This window comes from Exophiala xenobiotica, assembly GCF_000835505.1.
Source record: "Exophiala xenobiotica strain CBS 118157 unplaced genomic scaffold supercont1.3, whole genome shotgun sequence".
In the NCBI taxonomy this organism is placed as follows: Eukaryota; Fungi; Ascomycota; class Eurotiomycetes; order Chaetothyriales; family Herpotrichiellaceae; genus Exophiala; species Exophiala xenobiotica.
This window is the reverse complement of record NW_013562492.1, coordinates 225,266-243,158: the sequence shown is the minus strand read 5'-3', so window position 1 is coordinate 243,158 and position 17,893 is coordinate 225,266. Positions and strand designations below refer to the sequence as shown.

At 51.1% G+C, this 17,893-nt stretch overlaps 7 protein-coding genes across 8 annotated transcripts; 2 read left to right on the top strand and 5 right to left on the bottom strand.

Annotated features, from left to right (window-relative positions):
* Nucleotides 1-355: 355 nt before the first annotated feature.
* PV05_04250 (uncharacterized protein) lies at nucleotides 356-2,717 on the bottom strand. The gene is made up of 7 exons (XM_013460643.1): nucleotides 2,051-2,717; nucleotides 1,882-1,941; nucleotides 1,714-1,830; nucleotides 1,632-1,663; nucleotides 1,467-1,584; nucleotides 1,216-1,412; nucleotides 356-1,168 (listed from the first exon to the last, which is right to left on the bottom strand). Exons 1-7 carry the CDS (start codon nucleotides 2,178-2,180, stop codon nucleotides 734-736), a joined length of 1,089 nt encoding a protein of 362 aa, XP_013316097.1. The 5' UTR covers nucleotides 2,181-2,717; the 3' UTR covers nucleotides 356-733.
* A 287-nt stretch (nucleotides 2,718-3,004) lies between these two features.
* PV05_04249 (Pro-apoptotic serine protease nma111) lies at nucleotides 3,005-6,583 on the bottom strand. The gene is made up of 2 exons (XM_013460642.1): nucleotides 3,366-6,583; nucleotides 3,005-3,315 (listed from the first exon to the last, which is right to left on the bottom strand). The coding sequence occupies exons 1-2, from the start codon at nucleotides 6,537-6,539 to the stop codon at nucleotides 3,136-3,138; spliced, it is 3,354 nt and encodes a 1,117-aa protein (XP_013316096.1). The 5' UTR covers nucleotides 6,540-6,583; the 3' UTR covers nucleotides 3,005-3,135.
* Nucleotides 6,584-6,723: 140 nt separating this feature from the next.
* PV05_04248 (uncharacterized protein) lies at nucleotides 6,724-8,769 on the bottom strand. Its single transcript, XM_013460641.1, has 2 exons — nucleotides 8,264-8,769; nucleotides 6,724-8,188 (listed from the first exon to the last, which is right to left on the bottom strand). The coding sequence occupies exons 1-2, from the start codon at nucleotides 8,520-8,522 to the stop codon at nucleotides 7,353-7,355; spliced, it is 1,095 nt and encodes a 364-aa protein (XP_013316095.1). The 5' UTR covers nucleotides 8,523-8,769; the 3' UTR covers nucleotides 6,724-7,352.
* A 167-nt stretch (nucleotides 8,770-8,936) lies between these two features.
* On the bottom strand, nucleotides 8,937-10,371 carry PV05_04247. 2 transcript variants are annotated; one of them, XM_013460639.1, is made up of 3 exons: nucleotides 10,116-10,371; nucleotides 9,788-10,063; nucleotides 8,937-9,742 (listed from the first exon to the last, which is right to left on the bottom strand). In XM_013460639.1, exons 1-3 carry the CDS (start codon nucleotides 10,324-10,326, stop codon nucleotides 9,027-9,029), a joined length of 1,203 nt encoding a protein of 400 aa, XP_013316093.1. In that variant the 5' UTR covers nucleotides 10,327-10,371; the 3' UTR covers nucleotides 8,937-9,026. The 2 variants fall into 2 exon arrangements, with proteins under 2 accessions (XP_013316093.1, XP_013316094.1); XM_013460640.1 differs by having other exon boundaries at nucleotides 9,788-10,371.
* A 76-nt stretch (nucleotides 10,372-10,447) lies between these two features.
* On the bottom strand, nucleotides 10,448-12,163 carry PV05_04246 (uncharacterized protein). Its single transcript, XM_013460638.1, has 2 exons — nucleotides 11,482-12,163; nucleotides 10,448-11,330 (listed from the first exon to the last, which is right to left on the bottom strand). The coding sequence occupies exons 1-2, from the start codon at nucleotides 12,086-12,088 to the stop codon at nucleotides 10,591-10,593; spliced, it is 1,347 nt and encodes a 448-aa protein (XP_013316092.1). The 5' UTR covers nucleotides 12,089-12,163; the 3' UTR covers nucleotides 10,448-10,590.
* Nucleotides 12,164-12,726: 563 nt separating this feature from the next.
* Nucleotides 12,727-16,703, top strand: PV05_04245 (uncharacterized protein). The gene is made up of 4 exons (XM_013460637.1): nucleotides 12,727-13,008; nucleotides 13,056-13,146; nucleotides 13,197-15,533; nucleotides 15,583-16,703. The coding sequence occupies exons 1-4, from the start codon at nucleotides 12,842-12,844 to the stop codon at nucleotides 16,429-16,431; spliced, it is 3,444 nt and encodes a 1,147-aa protein (XP_013316091.1). The 5' UTR covers nucleotides 12,727-12,841; the 3' UTR covers nucleotides 16,432-16,703.
* A 143-nt stretch (nucleotides 16,704-16,846) lies between these two features.
* Nucleotides 16,847-17,838, top strand: PV05_04244 (uncharacterized protein). Its single transcript, XM_013460636.1, has one exon. The coding sequence runs from the start codon at nucleotides 16,928-16,930 to the stop codon at nucleotides 17,717-17,719; it is 792 nt and encodes a 263-aa protein (XP_013316090.1). The 5' UTR covers nucleotides 16,847-16,927; the 3' UTR covers nucleotides 17,720-17,838.
* The last annotated feature ends 55 nt before the right edge of the window (nucleotides 17,839-17,893 follow it).

Below are 17,893 nucleotides of genomic sequence, written 5' to 3'. Positions count from 1 at the left end.
ACTCGGAACATGAATAACCAAGTGTAGTGGGATGCCGAGAGGAGAATCAAATCTTAGAGTCAGATGATGGAGGAGAGGCGGCGTGTCTCCGTCCGGCCTTGCCAAGCACAAGATGCCCTCGTTGCTCATCGACCTCTTATTATTAAAAGACTTTGCAACAGCGCGTCATGGATGCAACGAAGGCATGGCGTTCCCTACTCACCCTACTGTATACAGGGCTGGATCAGAGACGTGACCCTTATCTCCAGTTGCGTAAGTAATGTCTTTGCGAGTACTAGATAGAGTAGACTGCGAAGGCGGCTTTTCACGGTCAGAGGACATGTAGACCTGGAAGATAGGAGATGGTATCGGGGCGTGTTCGAAAAACCAATAAGCATGCTATTCCTGAATGCTCAAAATCATACTTGGTTGTCTATCATACAAACGAAGTTGAAGAGGGTTATTCGTCTTGCTGCACCCTTTCCACAACTGAACAAAGTCACCAAGTCTGCTCCCCTTCCTCTCTCACCCCCAGTTAGGCATTCCGAGGTGAGTGAGTCCTCAGAGCCAACAGTACTGTTTGTCGCTCAACATCACTCCGCTACAAGCTCTCCTACTGTGGAGACGTCGTTCTGCACATTGCCTTTCCCAGTGCTCTTCATGCACTTGTCCGTGTTCATGTCTTGCTGTCGTGAACCATGATGTCAAACAACCGATCGCTTACAGAAGGTACGTGTGGTTGATTTCGCCTAGCCTATGCGTAGTTCGCCTGTGCGCTAGGCATGGTCGCAGTCTCTGGCTTGTGTTCCACAGAAGTTGCAGGGAAGTCGGTCTTCGGAGCCGACGGAAAGTCACCCTCCTGAACTGGGGCTTTGCCAGTGGTTGTGGTAGGGGATGGAATCTTCTGTCTGGCACTTCCGACCATCTCTTGAGCCTTCGCAGTAGCCGTCCCGGTGTATTGCTTCATCGTCTCGAGACCTTTGCTTGTATGCTGCGCAGTCAAATCCTTGATCTGACTGGTTTGATGGCCGATGATGTTTCCGGCGTTCTCGAGCTGAGCGTCGATCATCTCCTTGTTTTCAATGTAGATCAATGGACCGAGGAAAATGACGCAGGTGAAGAGGAGCGACAACCCCCAGAACGGAAGCAGCTTGATCAAGTAGTAGGTCACGAATGCAGACAAGAAGGCCTAACAAGGTCAGTCCGTTGTTGGAAAGTAGAGCAGGTTTCACTCACAGCTGCGGTGACCGGAACGTTCTCTGCAAAGACAATACGTTGGCCCTCAATGACGAAGAAGTTGATGAGATTTTCGAGGTCATCGAGAGAGGATTCGAGAGCTTCCTTGGGGAGCTTGTAGTATCGCCGAGGTCGAACAGTGCCTGCGACACTGGAGCCCATGAGAGCTTTGCTCGAAGCCTCGGCAAGCGTGACAACTGTTGTCCATGTCAATTTATTTCTTTTCCACCCGCAATTGGGGTCCAACATACCACCAAGAGTCATCCAAGTGATCTTCAGCATATAGCGGAGGATGGGGAGGTAGCGGCAAGCGAAGATAAAGGTAACGGCAGCGACAAAGGTGACACCGGTGGCTCGCTTGTTCTTCCACTACGGATTGTCAGTCCTGCTCAAAACTGGGGGCCGTTGATACTCACGCTCAACAAGGTGTAGAAGAAGGAATGATAATCTGCTACAGTGTCAGAATTGCACACAATCTCTCGGATTGGGATTTCCTACGAGTCAATGGAGTGTCATTGGCGGCAGTGTAGGATGGAGGTTGACGAGAACCAGCAAGATCACTGAACTCGGATGCAGTTGCGCCAGCCTCATTCTTGACTGAAGTTGCAACCGGACCTGGGACTGATTTCAGCGTTTGTGTGAATTTTCCCGACTCATTGCTCCTACCATTGACAATATTTTGGGTGATGGGGTGATTTTGCACAGTGTTGACGGCAGCAGCTGCGTCTGCGAGGAATTAGTGCCTGGAGATATGAAGGGAAAATCGAGTCTATATTCATGTTAGCACTGATGCATGATGTGATGATTAAAGCTCCAGGTCATCCACGTACCTTACTGTTGACCATTGTGTCCTTCAGCTGCGTGCCATTTATAGTGGAAGCTGGAGCAGAGGTATCGTTGGTGGTCTGTGACATGTCTGTATGAGACGGAAGATCCGTGGATGCGTTGAAGTCGCCGTGAGACATGGTTGCGTCTGTGGGACAGGAGAGGTATGGCTTTTCCTGGACAGGTGATGTTTAAACGAGCAGCTCCGGTCAATGACAGGAGGTGGTGATTCTGATGAGGACAAGGATCAAAGGTTGGCTAGAGACCAGAAGAACAAACCAAAGGCTGGAGGAAGTGATTGAAGTGAAGGTGGAAAAAGAGAAAGAGGAGGTGTCAAGGTGTTCGAAGGAAATAGTTGTGCAAGGAAACTTGGTGCAGTTTTGGGACGGGGCCATCATGGGCCAAGTTGTGTCTGGCGTTGCGTAGTTGCTGCCTCTGACGCAACCAGCACCTGCACTTGCACTTGCCCACACCCGCCGAGTTACTACTGGTAGGTGACTAGTGGGTGACTGGTCGGTGACTGGGAGGCAGTGGGAGCTGTGATTTCACCCGGAGAAACAGGCTCATCAGGCTGCTTGTGACTGGCTCCGTTTCCTTCGTCACTCCTGCTTTGCCGTTTGCTGCCTCCTTTTCTAGACAATTGGTCGCGTGCACATTCAATCAGAACCGTATCACAGTACGAGTATCTCTTGGTTGTTTATTCAATGGACACTGTGGCATAAATTTATCTTTACCACCGATGGGTCACGCCATCCCAGGAACAATTATTCTGCCTGTTCTTCCGCTCGCAACCGTCAAGTCCCTCTACTACAGTACATTTATTATACGTGTCTCTGGTGGGTGGAACTCTGTTTGGGGCAACCAGAAGATTCTCGCCTCATTGATTCCGATGCCTTTGGATATTGTGGATATGCCATAATTATTTCATCATTGCCAGTCACCCAGTCGAACTCTCGAGCAGGGCATCCGAAGTTCTGACATGTGATAAAGCTTGGCATCAGATCATAACCTCCTCGTGGCTTTTTTATTAAAGGCTCAGGGCTATCCGTGTCCGCCTCTACTTTGCTACAACTGGCACACTGGTCTATCCAACGCCTAGAATATTGAATCCATCGTCGGGTCAGGACCCTCATCACCCGAGACCTCTGCAGCCTCTTCATCCATTGCTTCAGCAATCACTGGGGCTCCGTCATCCTTAGTCCCGGCTTTCTTGTGTGAGACAATCTTCCATCCACTCGGTTCACCTGGATCTTTGACGTATTCAGACATGGGGAACTGTCCAAACAATTAGCAGCTGTCACATTCAACTTCTCCCTGCAACTTACATAGTGCTCGTTCTTTTTCATCGTCACCACCCACGGCACATTGTCAAAGGTCATTGCCCGCAGTCTGAAGTACGTGTTGTCGTCGATCTTGTTCACCTCATTGACGAATGCATCAAGATCTGGAGTCTTCACCCCATTGACATGAGTGATGAAATTGGTTGGAGCGAGTCCATATTGGTATGCTGGGGAGCCTCGACTTCGGGCGCTGACGTAGATTTCGGAATGAAGCTTGCTGATCTGTTGACGCACAGCATGATGCGGCTTTTGCAGGACAGCACCGCAGAAGACCACAGCCCGTGCCGTCTCTAAATCCTCGGTGGGCACAGTTGGCACTCGGAGTTGCACCTCCTTTCCTTTTCGCACCACTAATGCATCAAGCCATTCTTTGTCATACATGATGTCGAAGTCCGAAACTCTTGTGATGAGTTGGCCGTTGAGAGTGAGGATAATGTCTCCTTCTTGAAGCAATTGGCCATCACCAGGGCCATTGGCTGGACCACAGTCTACCTTCCTCACAATGAACAGCTGGTGCCGAGAGGGATTAGCTTTGGCAACCTTCTTGATCCATTCATCAGACACTCCCATGATCCGGCATTGTGCCATCTGTACCACATACGACTCCATGTTAAGGATCCGTAGCTTGGGAATAATTCCAGCTCGAATCTGGTCAATCACCGGGTGGATCATACTGGTAGCCAAACCGAGATGATATTCCGTGTCTCTATGACTGCCCTGGCTTCGCTCGCCCATGTAGGTGAGCCAGAGAGCCTGGACCGCGCCATCTGACCCAATCAGCACTCCAGACGAACATTGAGATGACAAGCCAGTGTCAACAGTGATTGCATCTAGATTGACTGCTCGGTATCTGGGAGCGGCAGCATTTGCTGGAATGCCAACAGCTGTGATGTCGGTTACTGTTGTTTTCGCAACCACTATTCTATGGTTTTGGTTGAATCCAACGAAGATTGTGTCTGCTCCTTGCTTGATCATCTCTGTCGCTAAACGCGCGCTCTGCACGGGTGCTTGCACCAATTCCGGGTCGTACTGGATCACCGTGTAATTGGTAAGCGGGTGAAGGAAGATCACCTTTGCTTCAATCTGAATCGAATCCGCAACGGTAACAGTGATATCGCAGAGATCGTACGGGACGATGGCTCTCGACACGACTACCAAGCCTTTCTCCGCGTCGATCACCAGTCCAAATCCGGTTCTCCGAGCCTGTGGATATCCATCGATTTTGACAGGCATGTAACAGGACACCTTGACAAATGATCGAACAATGTCGGCAGCTGCGGGTAGGTCGTCGAGCTGGACAAAATCGGCTGACTTAGGCTGGGGAGGCAGGGCCGGAATGGGTTTTCCCAAATCTTTGAAGTCCCACAGACCTGTTGTGTCGTTTCGGACAGCTAGCCTCATCCTCTGGTGCCAATGGCGATCGATGTGAATGATACTGGTAGCTCTCGTGTGAAGGTCTCGGATATGGCGATATGAAATGACGATTCGTGACTTGTCGGGGACGTTTCGCATGACTTCGATGAACGTGTCTAGATCTGGCGTTGGCTTTTGGTCTACCGTGTCGATGATCCAGCCAGAAAGGGCGTTGTCCATCTTGAAGGATCCTGCCGCTTCAGCCACATACAAGCCTTTACAGGCAATTGCATACAATCGTGCTTGTTGGTATGATAGATTGTGAAAGCTTCCACCAGCTACGGCGGCAAATCGATCGGGTGTGATCGCATGGAGGTCCCCAACATCGAGCGTTACCTCGTGATCATCTCCTCCACGTTGGAACAAAAGATCAATCTTTGCTCCAACACTAGAGTCCAGAATTGAGTCCAGCTTGACAAACGAGTTCAGAAGTTCGCCATTAACCTTGATCAAGACGTCTCCTTCTTGGATCTTGTTGTCGGCAGGTCCTTCAGGCAGTACAATCTCGGCGACAAGCATACTGTTCTCCTTAGGAAATTCTTTGCGCATCGCCGACTCCCAGTTGGGTGTGAGGCCTAATCTTCTGCAGTCGTCGAATGGTTTAAGCATCCATTGAGTTTGAATGGTTCCTCGGGTGATAGTCAGGCCTTGTTGCAGACACTGTAGTGCCCGCAAAGGTCTGTCAAGTGGGAGGAAATAATCAGTAGCAGCACCGTCAACACGACCACCTGCCTGCAGGGCGACCGCATTGCCGTTTAGATTGACGACAGGGCTACCGGAGCTCCCGCCAGTTGCGGCCGCAGCCGCTTGTATGTAGTTGGTATTGAAATCAGAATAACCTTCACCATATTCGGGAGCATTGCGATCTAATCGGCTGATCACCCCCGACAATATGCTGAGCTTTTCACCGGCGTCATTTCCGACCACTCTGATTTCGACACCGACTTTAGCAGACTCGGGCTGCAGCGTAAGTGCCTGGAGTTGCATATATTTGATGGCCTTGGGGTCGAACTGCAGGATACCGAAATCGTGGACGGGGTCGCGATAGACAGGCCGGACGTCACACTCCTCATGGTTATCAAAGACACAGTAACCCCAGAAGGGGCCGGCGCAGACAACGTGGCGGTTTGTCAAAATGTACCCATTTTCAGCATCCACCACAAACCCAGTAGCCTGACTCGAGGTGGACAGATCGGTATCAAAAGAACAGGTCTGACAGAAATGTATAGAAACCACGCTCTTGATCACCCGTTCTATTGTAGCCTGCCACTCCGGAGAGTCGCCCGCGGCTGAAAGACTGTTGATGATGGGGACAAGATTTGAGGCGGCCTCGATATCGTAGACCGAGCCATTCTGTGGAGTCGCATCTCCCGGCGTTGGAACTCCATTCTCTTGTTTCAACTGCTTTTTAGGTCTCTCGATGGCGGATATTGGACTACTTCTTCGTTTGGGGCGAGCTTCGCCATTGGCCGCCATGGTTGAAGCAGGACGGTGTTTGGCGGCAAAGGGTAGAAAAGCTTGCAGTTGGTGGGCGGATAGAGACGACACCGGACGGATAGACGCAGGCTTGTACGCTAGAAGTGCTGTGGAAAATCGAGGCCGGGTTTGCAAAGAGGACAGTAGAGTCCCTGGAGAGTATGCAAAGGGCCGTTGCGCAGTCAAAGGAGAGGAAGCGGTTTTGAAGAGAGTATTACAATACTGTAAAAAAGATGCCCTGATCTGTTTGGGGCAGATACTGGGTATCATTCAGAATGAAAGCGACAAAGTGAGTGTTGATTAGAAGAATCAACAAAAAAAGCAAGTCATTGACAGTCTCAGGTTCACAAGGCTGCGCTTGTTTGCAGAGCCTGACGCAGGCAATTGGAAGCTTTGGCGGCGACAAATGATACGTCTCTTGGTCTTGGCGAACTTCAATGAACAAACCTGGTAGGTACCGTGGTGCCTTATGTTCAGCCTTGCATACTCCATACTATTGGCACCATTAAATACAATCACCTTGCTTCTAAATAGCACTCAGTAGAAACACGTTATATGACCTGCACCCGCCTTTGCCTCTCCGTCGCTATGCTTGGCTCCACCTCATCCACAATCTTTACTTACCACCCAGCCCATACACATGTGTAACCTATCTCCTGAAGAGTAATAGGATGAGGCCGCCTCTTCATAAATACCACTTATCTCTCTTCTGCAACCCACAGTTTTTGTCTGAGAATACACACAGAGTCCTGGGGCGAAATATCCGTCTGCTTCTCGGGCAATCGGAGGGTCGCATCAGCTCCAGAAACATGCCGCACATGACACCTAACCTTCCATCGGTGTTCTCGAGCAATGACTCCTGGCGCATTGGACTAGGTCTATCGAATTCCTTCCGACTGTGGATGGCTAAATCGGCCTATCAACACGGTTTGAGGGCAGGATCCGATGTCGCCAGAGGCATGACGCCAACTCTCGCTCAAGTCTTGTCTGTTGTCAGTGTGGCAAAGACTGCGGTCCCCATTGGTAAGCATGCGCGCTGGTCTCCTATAATGCACCCTGAAATGGATGGAGGAACTCTTAAATTCAGCCTTGAGCCGACACTGGAGCAGATTGCTGAGGATTGGCGCCCGGGTTCTGATTCTGCTTCTGTGATGCTGCAAGAGCTTTGTTCACCGCAGACTGGCCGGCCTCTGGAAACAGAGAATTTAGCTTCTTATATAGATCATGGACGTGAGGCACCTGCGGCGGTGGCACCATGATTGCGGGCCCACTGGGTATGGCGCCATTGACTTTCTTTTTCGCGTCCGCTATTGCAGCCAAGTAGGATAGGTTTGCCTGTAACCGGCGCATGCAATCTGCATATTCCTGGGACGCTGGTTTCGAAGCACTCGACCCCGGTCCACCCGCAGATTTTGGCCGTTCACCAGGGCTATTGTTCAAGGCATTGGACGGGTCTGTGGCAGATGTAGGAGAGGTCGGTGATTGTTGTCCTTGATTCGCTGTAGTGCCTGCCTTTCCTTGCGCCTGCAATGAGACCACCTCTTGCAACAAATGCGTGTTTATCTCCAGCAAAACGGAAACTCTTGCTCGCTCTCGAGCGGCTGACTGGGGGGAAAGAGACGGCCCTCCTCCTGTCTGTTGTTGCTGTTGTGGCTGTGGCTGTTGCGGCTGTTGTTGTTGCTGATGCTGTGGGGTATTGCGTGCCATTTGCGCCGCCTTTTGCATTTGCGCTTGCTGAGCGAGACTGGCATTCGGTTGCGCTGATAGTCCCATGTTGACCGCCATGTTCATATCAGCCGACGCAGATGTCACTGGTTGCGGTTGAGGAGTCGGGGTTGATCTTTGGGACTGGGAAGGATGGAAAGGTTGGCTTGCTGCTTGAGTCACTGGGACGGGTGACGGTCCATTTGTAGGATAACCTGCTACCGAATCAGCCTGGTTTGGCGCAATGAGCAACAGCGTGGAGCGGTGCTCACGATGATGAGTCTGCTCACCTTGGTATTGAGGGCTATAATTAGACTGGGGAAAGGCACCAATTTGCCCCGGATTCTGCTGGTAGATGGGCTGCTGCGTATGCTGAGGGTGGGATGGTCTCTGCAGGTGGTTTGGTATCATGCCAGGTTGGAATGGAGTCTGGGCATGGTCGAAGGGGGGTCCAGGGGAGGTGGAAAAGGCGCCTCCCGCCTGGGGATTGTTGAAAGCGTAGGATCCTGGGCTCTGAGAACCATACATTGGCAGTGCGGGGTTGTTCATGATGGTCTAGCGAGGCTTGATTGGCGGTTTGAGCTAACAATCGTGAAGCTGAGAGCATGCAATAGCCTCGAAGGAGCCCTGCTGCAAAAGGCGTGCCTGTGCGGTCGATTGTGTTTAGACTGGAGTGAGTGGCACTCTGCAGCTAGCCGGAAGCCAAAACGAAGCCAAACAGACGTGGGTCCGTGAGGAAGAAACGGGTCCGACCAGGATTGAATGCCGCTAGTCGACTATCCTGAAGCGAAAAGGCAGGACAGGGGGGATGGAGGATTGATGACAGGCCGACGACGGATGGGCTGGTTTGAATAGCGTGTGGTAGCTTCATCAAAATTGGACGAGTGGTGGCATCTGTGGGCTGTTTGTGTGATACAACCGGAAAGGCCCGAATAAGACAGCAACTCCATTAAGGAGACTGAACGCACGTCGTTTGATTGGGTTCTACCAACTCATTTTTGTTCCTGTACATTCAACAAAGCCGAAAGGTTGAAAATGGTACTTCAGAGCCATTTATTTGCCCTTTTTTCGCTTCACTTCGTCTATCCACTGCGATGCCAGCGAGACCGGCACCACATATATCCTAACCAGCCCGTCCACGATTTCCGTCTTTCCGTTCGACAGCGCCTCCAGCAGTGTCAATTTCTTGCCGATCTTCATCAGCCCGCCACCGACCGTATCCATGTAACAATCAACCGTGGATTGTTTGTACGCATTTTCCTTGTCCCATGGCAGTGGCAAGATGTAGCTCAAGTGATGGGCGATGGCGTCCTTTTCGGCCCAGGCTTTGATGAAATCCGATTGATTGTGCATCGGATACAGCAGCATTACTGGAAACTCTAGAAGACTCTTTGGCGACAGAGGATCTGGCGACAATCTTATGACTGCATCTTCCAGGTTTGGCGCATGTTTTGATCCTCGAAGTTGTATATTCCTCGCCTTTAGAGCAGCCTCCAGGACCAGCTGTTCTTGCCGCTTCCTCTTCTGCTCGGCTAATCGTCTTCGGTCCTGCTCTTCTTTCACCTTTGCTCGAGCTCTTATCTGGCCTAGCAGTTTCTTCAATGCGGCGTTATCCGGATCGATCTTGATGCCACGCGAAGCCACATCCAGTGCTTCGAGAACCTTGTCCAAGGCGAACAGAGCGGACGCCGACCGAAAATGAGCCTTGATGTTCGAGGGATTGATGCGCAGAGTGGCAGCGCAGTCTAATGTGGTCGATCGATAGTTTTCTGCGTCGTCAGCAAGTATATCCTCAGTCCCACAGCAGGACCTACTCAGTTCGAGATTGCACAGCGCTCGATTGACATATAACTGCTCTTCCAACGTGAGCCGCTGCTTCTCCTCCTCCGCCATGTCTTTGGGCTTGTCCCATTTGTCCTCGCCCTTGGCTGTCAATACTGCAATGCCTTTCGTGTAGAACTCTTTGGCATCGCCCCAATGCTTTTCCGCAACCATTTCGTTACCACGCTCTTTAAAACCTTGGGCGACTTCTGACTTGGTGCCCTCATACTGTAAGGCTTTGATAGCCTCAATCATCACGTTCTCTCCATCTGCGACACTTTGCTCAGCCAAGCGCATGAGCAGTAGTGGAGTCCAGCGTACCGTCGGTAGTCGCTTCGTCAAGACTGTTCATAAAGAGTGGAGTTTTGCTCATGTCCTGCACAATCTCCTCAAAACTCTTGGACGAAAGAAGATTCTCCCCGGGTCCTGAGAGGTGCTGCTCGTAGAGTTCCTCAATCGAGGGCGCACTGGGCGCCTCGTTGAGGTTAAGAGTCTCGTCAAAGTCATCAGGCAGTTCTTCTATGCGCGACATAGTATTCGTGGAATGATCTTGCAATGGTAGGAATTGGAATCGATTGGGTCTACACAATAAGAAGCGCAGGAAGAATTTCGTGATGCGGGGCGAATATTTTTATTCAGAATTCCCCCGCAATCTCCTTCACAGCCTTGCCATACTGTACATGCTTGAATGTGACCAGGTACTCCGTACCAACTATGCGATGATGAGGTCTTTCCCGAGATATTGTAGTCATTTTCTGTGGATGGCGCGCCTGAGGACATAGACAGAAAGATTTGATCAATAACTCCGTGGCAACTCCAGCACCTTCTCGCTAACAAAGTTCAATATCATCTCCCGACTGACTGGTGCAATCCTAGGCACAAAGCATTCCCTCAAATATCTCTCGACATCATATTCCATCGCATAACCCATTCCTCCATGAGTCATGACCGCCCGCTCGCAAGCCTTGAAGGCGGCCTCCGCTGCAATATATTTGGCGCTGTTGCAGGCCACTCCCACTGCATGTGGAGTGATGGATTTGTCCGTCTTGCTTCGGTCATATAGTCGTGCCGCGTGATAAGTAGCCAATTTTGCTGCTTCCAGGTTCATGTATGCATCAGCAAGCGGGTGGGCAATCGCCTGGTTCTTGCCAATTGGCCGACCGAAAACAACCCTATCCTTCGCGTAACGAGACGCCTTCTCCACGGCAGCATACCCAAGGCCAAGAGCCTCTCCAGCAAGCAGACATCTTTCGGCATTCATGCCATGTAGAATGATCTTGAAACCCTGACCTTCTTCTCCAATGAGCGTGTTCGCTGGAATCTCATAGTGATCGAAGAAGACTTCATTTGCATCCACAGCTCGCCCACCCATTTTCTTGATCTTCTTGAGCTCCAGAGCGGGGTTGGACCGGTCAATATCAATGCAGAACATTGACAAACCTTCGCTTGGTTTCTTCACCTCTTCTAAAGGCGTCGTTCTCGCAAGAAGAATCATTTTCGAAGCGACCTGAGCGCAAGTAATCCAGATCTTCTGGCCTATGTCTCCGGGTTAGCTGTGATGCTCGAATCTCAGAGTTTTGCAGCCCTCAGGGGACTTAAGGCTGCTCCGGAGATGCGGGGGACATCCTTCACAGGAGCAACACCGGCCAAGGACAAAGATTACACAGGAGGAAGCCGAGGGACTCACCAGTGATGATATACTTGTCGCCCTTCCTGGTCGCCGTGGTCTTCAGCCTCAAAGTGTCAAGACCAGTGTTGGGCTCGGTAACACCAAAACAGACCCTCCAATTGCCGTTGATGATATTTGGTATGGTTGATTCGAGCTGTTCCTTGTTGCCAAATCTCGCCAGAGGTTGCGTGGCATAGACATTTGCGTGTATTGATTGAGCACCTGCCATGCCAGCGCCAGATTGTGATATCGTCTGCAGCATCATTGTCGCCTCTGAAATGCCTAGGCCAGCCCCGCCAAACTCCTCCGGAAGTGCGATACCAAGCCACCCATCTGCTGCAAGGGCAGCATGCAGTTCCTTAGGATCAGTCTCTGACTGGTCATGTTGTTGCCAGTATTCATTGGGAAACTGAGCACAGATCCTTTGAATGGCATCTCGGACGGTCAACTGCTCTTCTGTAAAGCCACTCATCTCCATGATGCGGCTATTCCTACTAGCTGAGAAATGCCTCTGCCCTTGGTTCCTCGCCAGTCGAGGACACAGCCGAGGTCCAGAGGCGAGGTTGGATGCACATCTTTGGGAGAACTGCGACGCGATGCGCGCAGCGGAATGCTTCGAGGCCATACCGAACGAATAGGTGTCGTTTGCTCGATATCACAATAATTGAGCTCAGTCAAGATGGATGCAAAGCGCAAGATCTCAATGTCATTGTGCAGAAGCACGAGGTAAGAGGCTAATGTATACTTTGGAGAACTCCGAGATCGCAGTACTTCTCCAAGCTTGTTTTAGCGTCTCGGAAATGAATATGCTGATTTCGAGACGCCATCGCAGCGATTCTCGGAAACATTCTGGCTAAATCTCGACGCCAGACCAACCTTGGAATAGCCTCCGATCAATCGCGTCCAATGACGATAGGACGGAGTGTAGCCTCGCCGCTTCTGCAAAGTGCCTGTCGCATCCGTGCGCATCTTACTTACGTACAAGTTAGACCAGGAATCTTTCATGAGTTTGCGGTTACTAATGGACATAAACGCTGGAGAGTAAGAGTTTCGTGGGAATCGGAGTGATGGAGGTCTCCATACTTACACAAGAGCAGTCGCTGGGATGCTCACTCGGAGAAATGAGGCAGCGGTCATTATGCCAAGATACTTGACTAATCACGTGATAACGCTCACCTTCAAACTCACGCTAACTCAAACGGGTAGCGAGTGTTGAGAGATCAAAACAAGGACTGTTTCTTCAATGTTCAGTACATTCAACTCCTCGACACTTCAGCAATGCTAATCTCCCACACAACTGAAATTAGATTGGAGAAGCTTCGATAGCATCCTTGGACATTGGGAATCCGCTTCATCACGCGTTGTTGCGAATCTCACCATGGCTTCCAAGGTTGCCGCCGTCGGGTCTACGGCATGGATCTCCGCAGAGAAGGAAAATGCGGTACAACTACTGCAAACTGAGAAGGAGGAAGTGATATACCCTGCTCAACATCAGCTAGAATGGCTGAACGAGCATATGTGCGAGATCTTTAGTGGAAGTCAACTGTATGCCTCATAACCAATGTGTTTACAATGCAGCTGATCGAAAACAGTGATGTGGCCAATGTCTTCAAAACACCTGGAAAGCTGAAAGGAAAGACTCCTCGCACGGCCAGAAAGCGCAATGCCCAGGATGCACGAATAGTATGTCTATCTCGAGCGTAATTCCTACAACCGCTAACACTTGCATTCAGCCGCTTAGCGACGTCTTCTCGTCGAAACCAATACCGCGACCGAGTCCACCCAAACGAATGAGCCAGAACAGACTCCGCTTCGAGATCGCCACAGACCGTCCTGAACAACATTACCCCGCTGTTGTGAGATCACAAACCGACTCGGGCTATCATGGCTCAAGTCAAGAAGACACAGACTTCGATCAGAAGTCGCAGATGGTCCCAACATCCCCAATCCACAATATACAGAGGTCAGATAACAATGATATTATGGAGGAGCACATGGAAGACGCTGCAGAGACAGAACATAGGACTACCGAAGGTTCATTTCACTCCGCAAAGGAAGATCAGACTACAAGAATGGCGAACGTGGAATGCACAGCGCAAGAGCATCACTCAGAGGATCCACTGATCCTTGATGATGAACGTGATCAGAATGCTGCCTTTCAAGAGCGACAAAGAGATGTCGACCCTGATTTTGATGAAATTGGATCGCCGTCAGATGAATCAACACCGGACCGGCCCTTGGTGAGAAAGAGCAGCTTGACCTTTGCCGCCTTGCCTGCGAGAGAACCTATGAAAACCAGCATTGGAGCCAGAATATCAAGAACAAGTCATGTCGAGCAGTCACGCCAGGTTTCAGCCAGCTCTTCGAGGCAACTTGCAACTTCGAGTCATGCTGAGCAGCCACCTAGTGGAAAGCACATTAAGGATGTAGAGATGAAAGATGTTGATGACGATGACGATGGCGGTGATGAAGATGATGACGAGAATGTGAAGATTTTGAGGACAGACGACTCTGATGAGGACACCCAGACAGCGAAAAACTACTCTAAATCGTCGACGAAAAGGCTGCATGAAAAGATTGACATGCTAGGCCAGGCCCCGGCCCCGAGACCTTCGAAATCGATACCCTCGGCTGCGACACTGGGCGCGATGAGACAGCAGGAAACCTCCGAGCAAGCTGAGGAAACAGCTAGAACATATCAGCGAGGGAACGACGATGACGACGACTGGATCAAGCCATTGACTTCCCCTAACGCAGCCAGATCGTCTCCCGCGAAAAGTATGACTACTAACAATGAATACGAGTCCGACGAAGAGGAGGAGTTTTATATGCGTGCTCCGGAATTGGTCGCTCACGAAGAACGTATGAGAAGTCCTGTGAGAATGTCTCCCAGCCCTGGTAAAATCAGGCCTGGCTATTGTCATACAAAGTCGGCATCAACGGCGACCCTTGCCTCGCCGGCCAAGGCGGCAATGGCACCGCCGCCCAGTCCTGCAAAGTCGATTTCAGTCTCCAATCCTGCACATTCCACGACTACTCCGCAAGGATCACCCAAACGTTACCTTGATTTGAGCGCGTCCAAATCGAAGCTACAGTCAATCATGAAGACGGCGAAGGGGCTCTTTACCACCAGTGCGAGTGTGTCTGCAGCGGCCAAGCTTGAGACTCTTTCTCCCAATTCTATACGAATGGCGGCAAGTGCAATGCCAGGCATGTACCCGAACCTCAACGGTTTCCTCGAGGACAAACCTTTGCCATCAAGTCCTCCTAAGCAGGGAAGGAAGACTCGCAGCTCGACCGAGAGAGAAAAGGAGGAGAAGCGAAAGGAGAAAGAGACGCACCTGAAGCAGCGAATGGACGACCAACTTGAACAAGCGCGCGCGCAAGAGCGCCGGAAGGTTGCAGAACAAAAACAACTGCAACAACAGACAGTGGAGTCCAGTCGAAACGAGCAGTCGAACTACCTGAGCCCGAAGCGTCACCTCGAAGAACAGAATAATCAAGAACCCATCGAGTCAGCACCCCCAACAGGCAAAACGACACGGCCACTACGACCCGGAAGAGAACCGCCTGTCAACAAAGCCAAGCCTGCACCTGTGTCTATCCGGGTTGGCACTTTATCGCAGCGAATACCTGCTGGCTCGTCGCAGGCCCCATCAAATGCACCAGATTCCCTGACCGCCGAGCCTAAGCGGCCTGGCCTGAACAAGAAGGTCAGTAGTGCTTCGCTACAATCTGCCACGTCCACAGCCTTGAAATCATCCGTCCACGGCCAACCACCAAAACCGAGAGCTCTTCTTGCAGCCGAACGTAAGAAGGAGCAGGATGAACGTGAAGCCCAGAGAAAGCTTGAACAAAAACGAGAGATTGAGCGCAAACGAGCTGCTCAACAAGAGGAGGCTCGTAAGCAAGAGCAGAAGCAGCGAGCAGAGGCGGAGAAGCGAGAGCGGGAACGTGTTGCAGCCGAGCAAGCCAAGAGGCAAGCTCAACAGCAAGCCATTGAACGCAAGCGTCAGGAGGCAGCTCGGAAAGCGGAGCAGCAGCGTCTGGAACGTGCTGCAACCGATGCTGTAAGTACTCAAAGATTTGGTGAATCTACGTGCCAACTAACCATGACAGGCTCAAGCGAGACCCCCCTCTCGGCTGGCAGGCCAAAATGCTGCCCGCTCTTTAATCAATCACCCGTTGCCCACCAATCCGGCTAAGCCAGCGAAGCGGCCTCTGGAGGAAGAGGCTGGCCGGCCTCAAGCCTCCAAATATGGAGGTGCTGGCCTAGCCCAAGGTGATTCGAAGCGACGCAAGACTGACGAGGAGAGCAACGTCGAGCCGGCAGCTCGACCAGTCGTGTCCGGGGCTCCCATTCGGCAGTCACACCTGGGAAAGAAAGCGTCGATCTTCAACCACAGCAGCTACACACAGGCACAACCGTCTAGCCACATGGGCCAATTCCCGCAACCCCCGTCTCGTGCAGCTCCGCCACAGATGCAACAATACGCCACGGGCGGGAAGATTCCTTTTGCGGATGGAGCTAACCCACCGCCACCAGCAAAGACACCAGTCTCGATCATGCAGCAGAAGACGATTCAGACGGTCAAGTCCTCACCTCAGTATCCGAACGGAGATGCGATCAATCTACCTGAAATCCCCACCGATTCAGAGGACGAAGACTCTGACGATGAAGGCAACGCATTCCCGATCCCTGACTGGGCGACTCCGGGACATCTCACCGAGCAGCTCATTCGTCAAGAGGGTATGGATGGAGATGCTGTGTTTGGGCCAATAGCACCACTGAAGATGGAGGAGATTTTCTCGAAAGGCAATAAAGACCGATTGAAGCGACTGCGAGACCGCACCAGCAGTGCCAACTGGACACTGAGCGGAGACGGGTTGACACTGGAGGAAGTGAGAGCAGATCGAGAACAGCGAGAACGTATGAGACTGGAAGGTGGCTGGAGATTTGGTCACTGACAAGCCAGCAAGAGGGCCTTTGGTTGAAGAATTTGGAATTGATGTCTAATGAAAAGTGGCATCTTGATTGACACCCGGCTTATGAATGGAGATTCTTGAGAGGAGTCCCGGTGTGATGATGGTGCGTTTTGTATAAGAAGCGTGCATTCTGCTTGTGCAGTGTGATGCTCCAGTGAAGCATCCAATGTCGATCGATTATCTGAGGGTCATGAGGCCCTCTGTGAAAGTTCTGCTATAATCTTTGTGGTCCGACCTCGAGTCAGTGAACCAGCACCCTGGTCGGTGTTTAGATAAAGACATGTTTTGGGAGTACTAGTAGTGCTGCTATCCGATCGGTGAATGACGCCATTGTCGGAGAAGACCTTTTGGCAAAGAAGAAGTCGAAAAATATCAGACCAGGATTGCGTGAGGTCTCTATTTTGATTGTTTCTCTTTTCGAATCAAATAGACAACTCAACCTCTGATCTGGTGTTCAACATCAGAGACTCGTATCAAGATGGCTTCTTCATCTTCTCGATCCTTCCTCCGCTCCTTTACGCCGGTGTTGCGCTCTCAGCTCGTCCCCGCCTCGAAACAGAGAGGCTCGTTGTCTGCACATTTCCGTCGCGGGTATGCCGCGCCTGCAAGAGAACAGCCTCGTCTGCGGTTAGGAGTAACAGCCCCTAACTTTCAAGCAAAGACTACACATGGCGACATGGACTTTCATAAATACATTGACGGGTCATGGGCGATTCTGTTTAGTCATCCTGCAGACTTCACGCCCGTCTGTACGACGGAGCTTGGTGCCTTTGCGCAGATGCGCAATGAGTTCGAGAAAAGAGGAGTAAAGATGATCGGGCTGAGTGCCAATGACCTCAGCAGCCATGATGCATGGATCAAGGATATCAATGACATATCAAACACCAGCCTACAATTCCCCATCATTGCGGACGCGGACAGGGAGGTGGCTTTTCTCTATGATATGGTGGATCAGCAAGACTTGAGCAACATTGATCAGAAGGGCATTGCGTTCACCATCCGGGCCGTTTTCATCATTGATCCGCAAAAGAAGATTCGCTTGGTCATGCTCTATCCTGCATCTGTGGGCCGGAACTCTGCTGAAGTACTTCGGGTCATCGACAGTTTGCAGACTGGTGACAAGAAGGGCGTGACAACTCCCATTGACTGGCAACCCGGCGATGATGTGATAGTTCCCCCGTCCGTGACCACGGAGGATGCGAAGAAGAAGTTCTCTGATGTGAGAGAAGTGCGGCCATATCTCAGGTTTACGAGCGGCAACACGAAATAGACGGTCGTTTTGGGACGAGCAGCCGTTCATAGATAAGAAGCAAGAAAGTGTCCGCCAGCTTGCTGTACATAAAAAAATATAATTCTCAATGGACATGGACTATATAGAAGTAAACTTGACCATGCTGCTGCACGATCTCAACCTGCACAGTCCCTCGTTATTTAATGGCAGTGA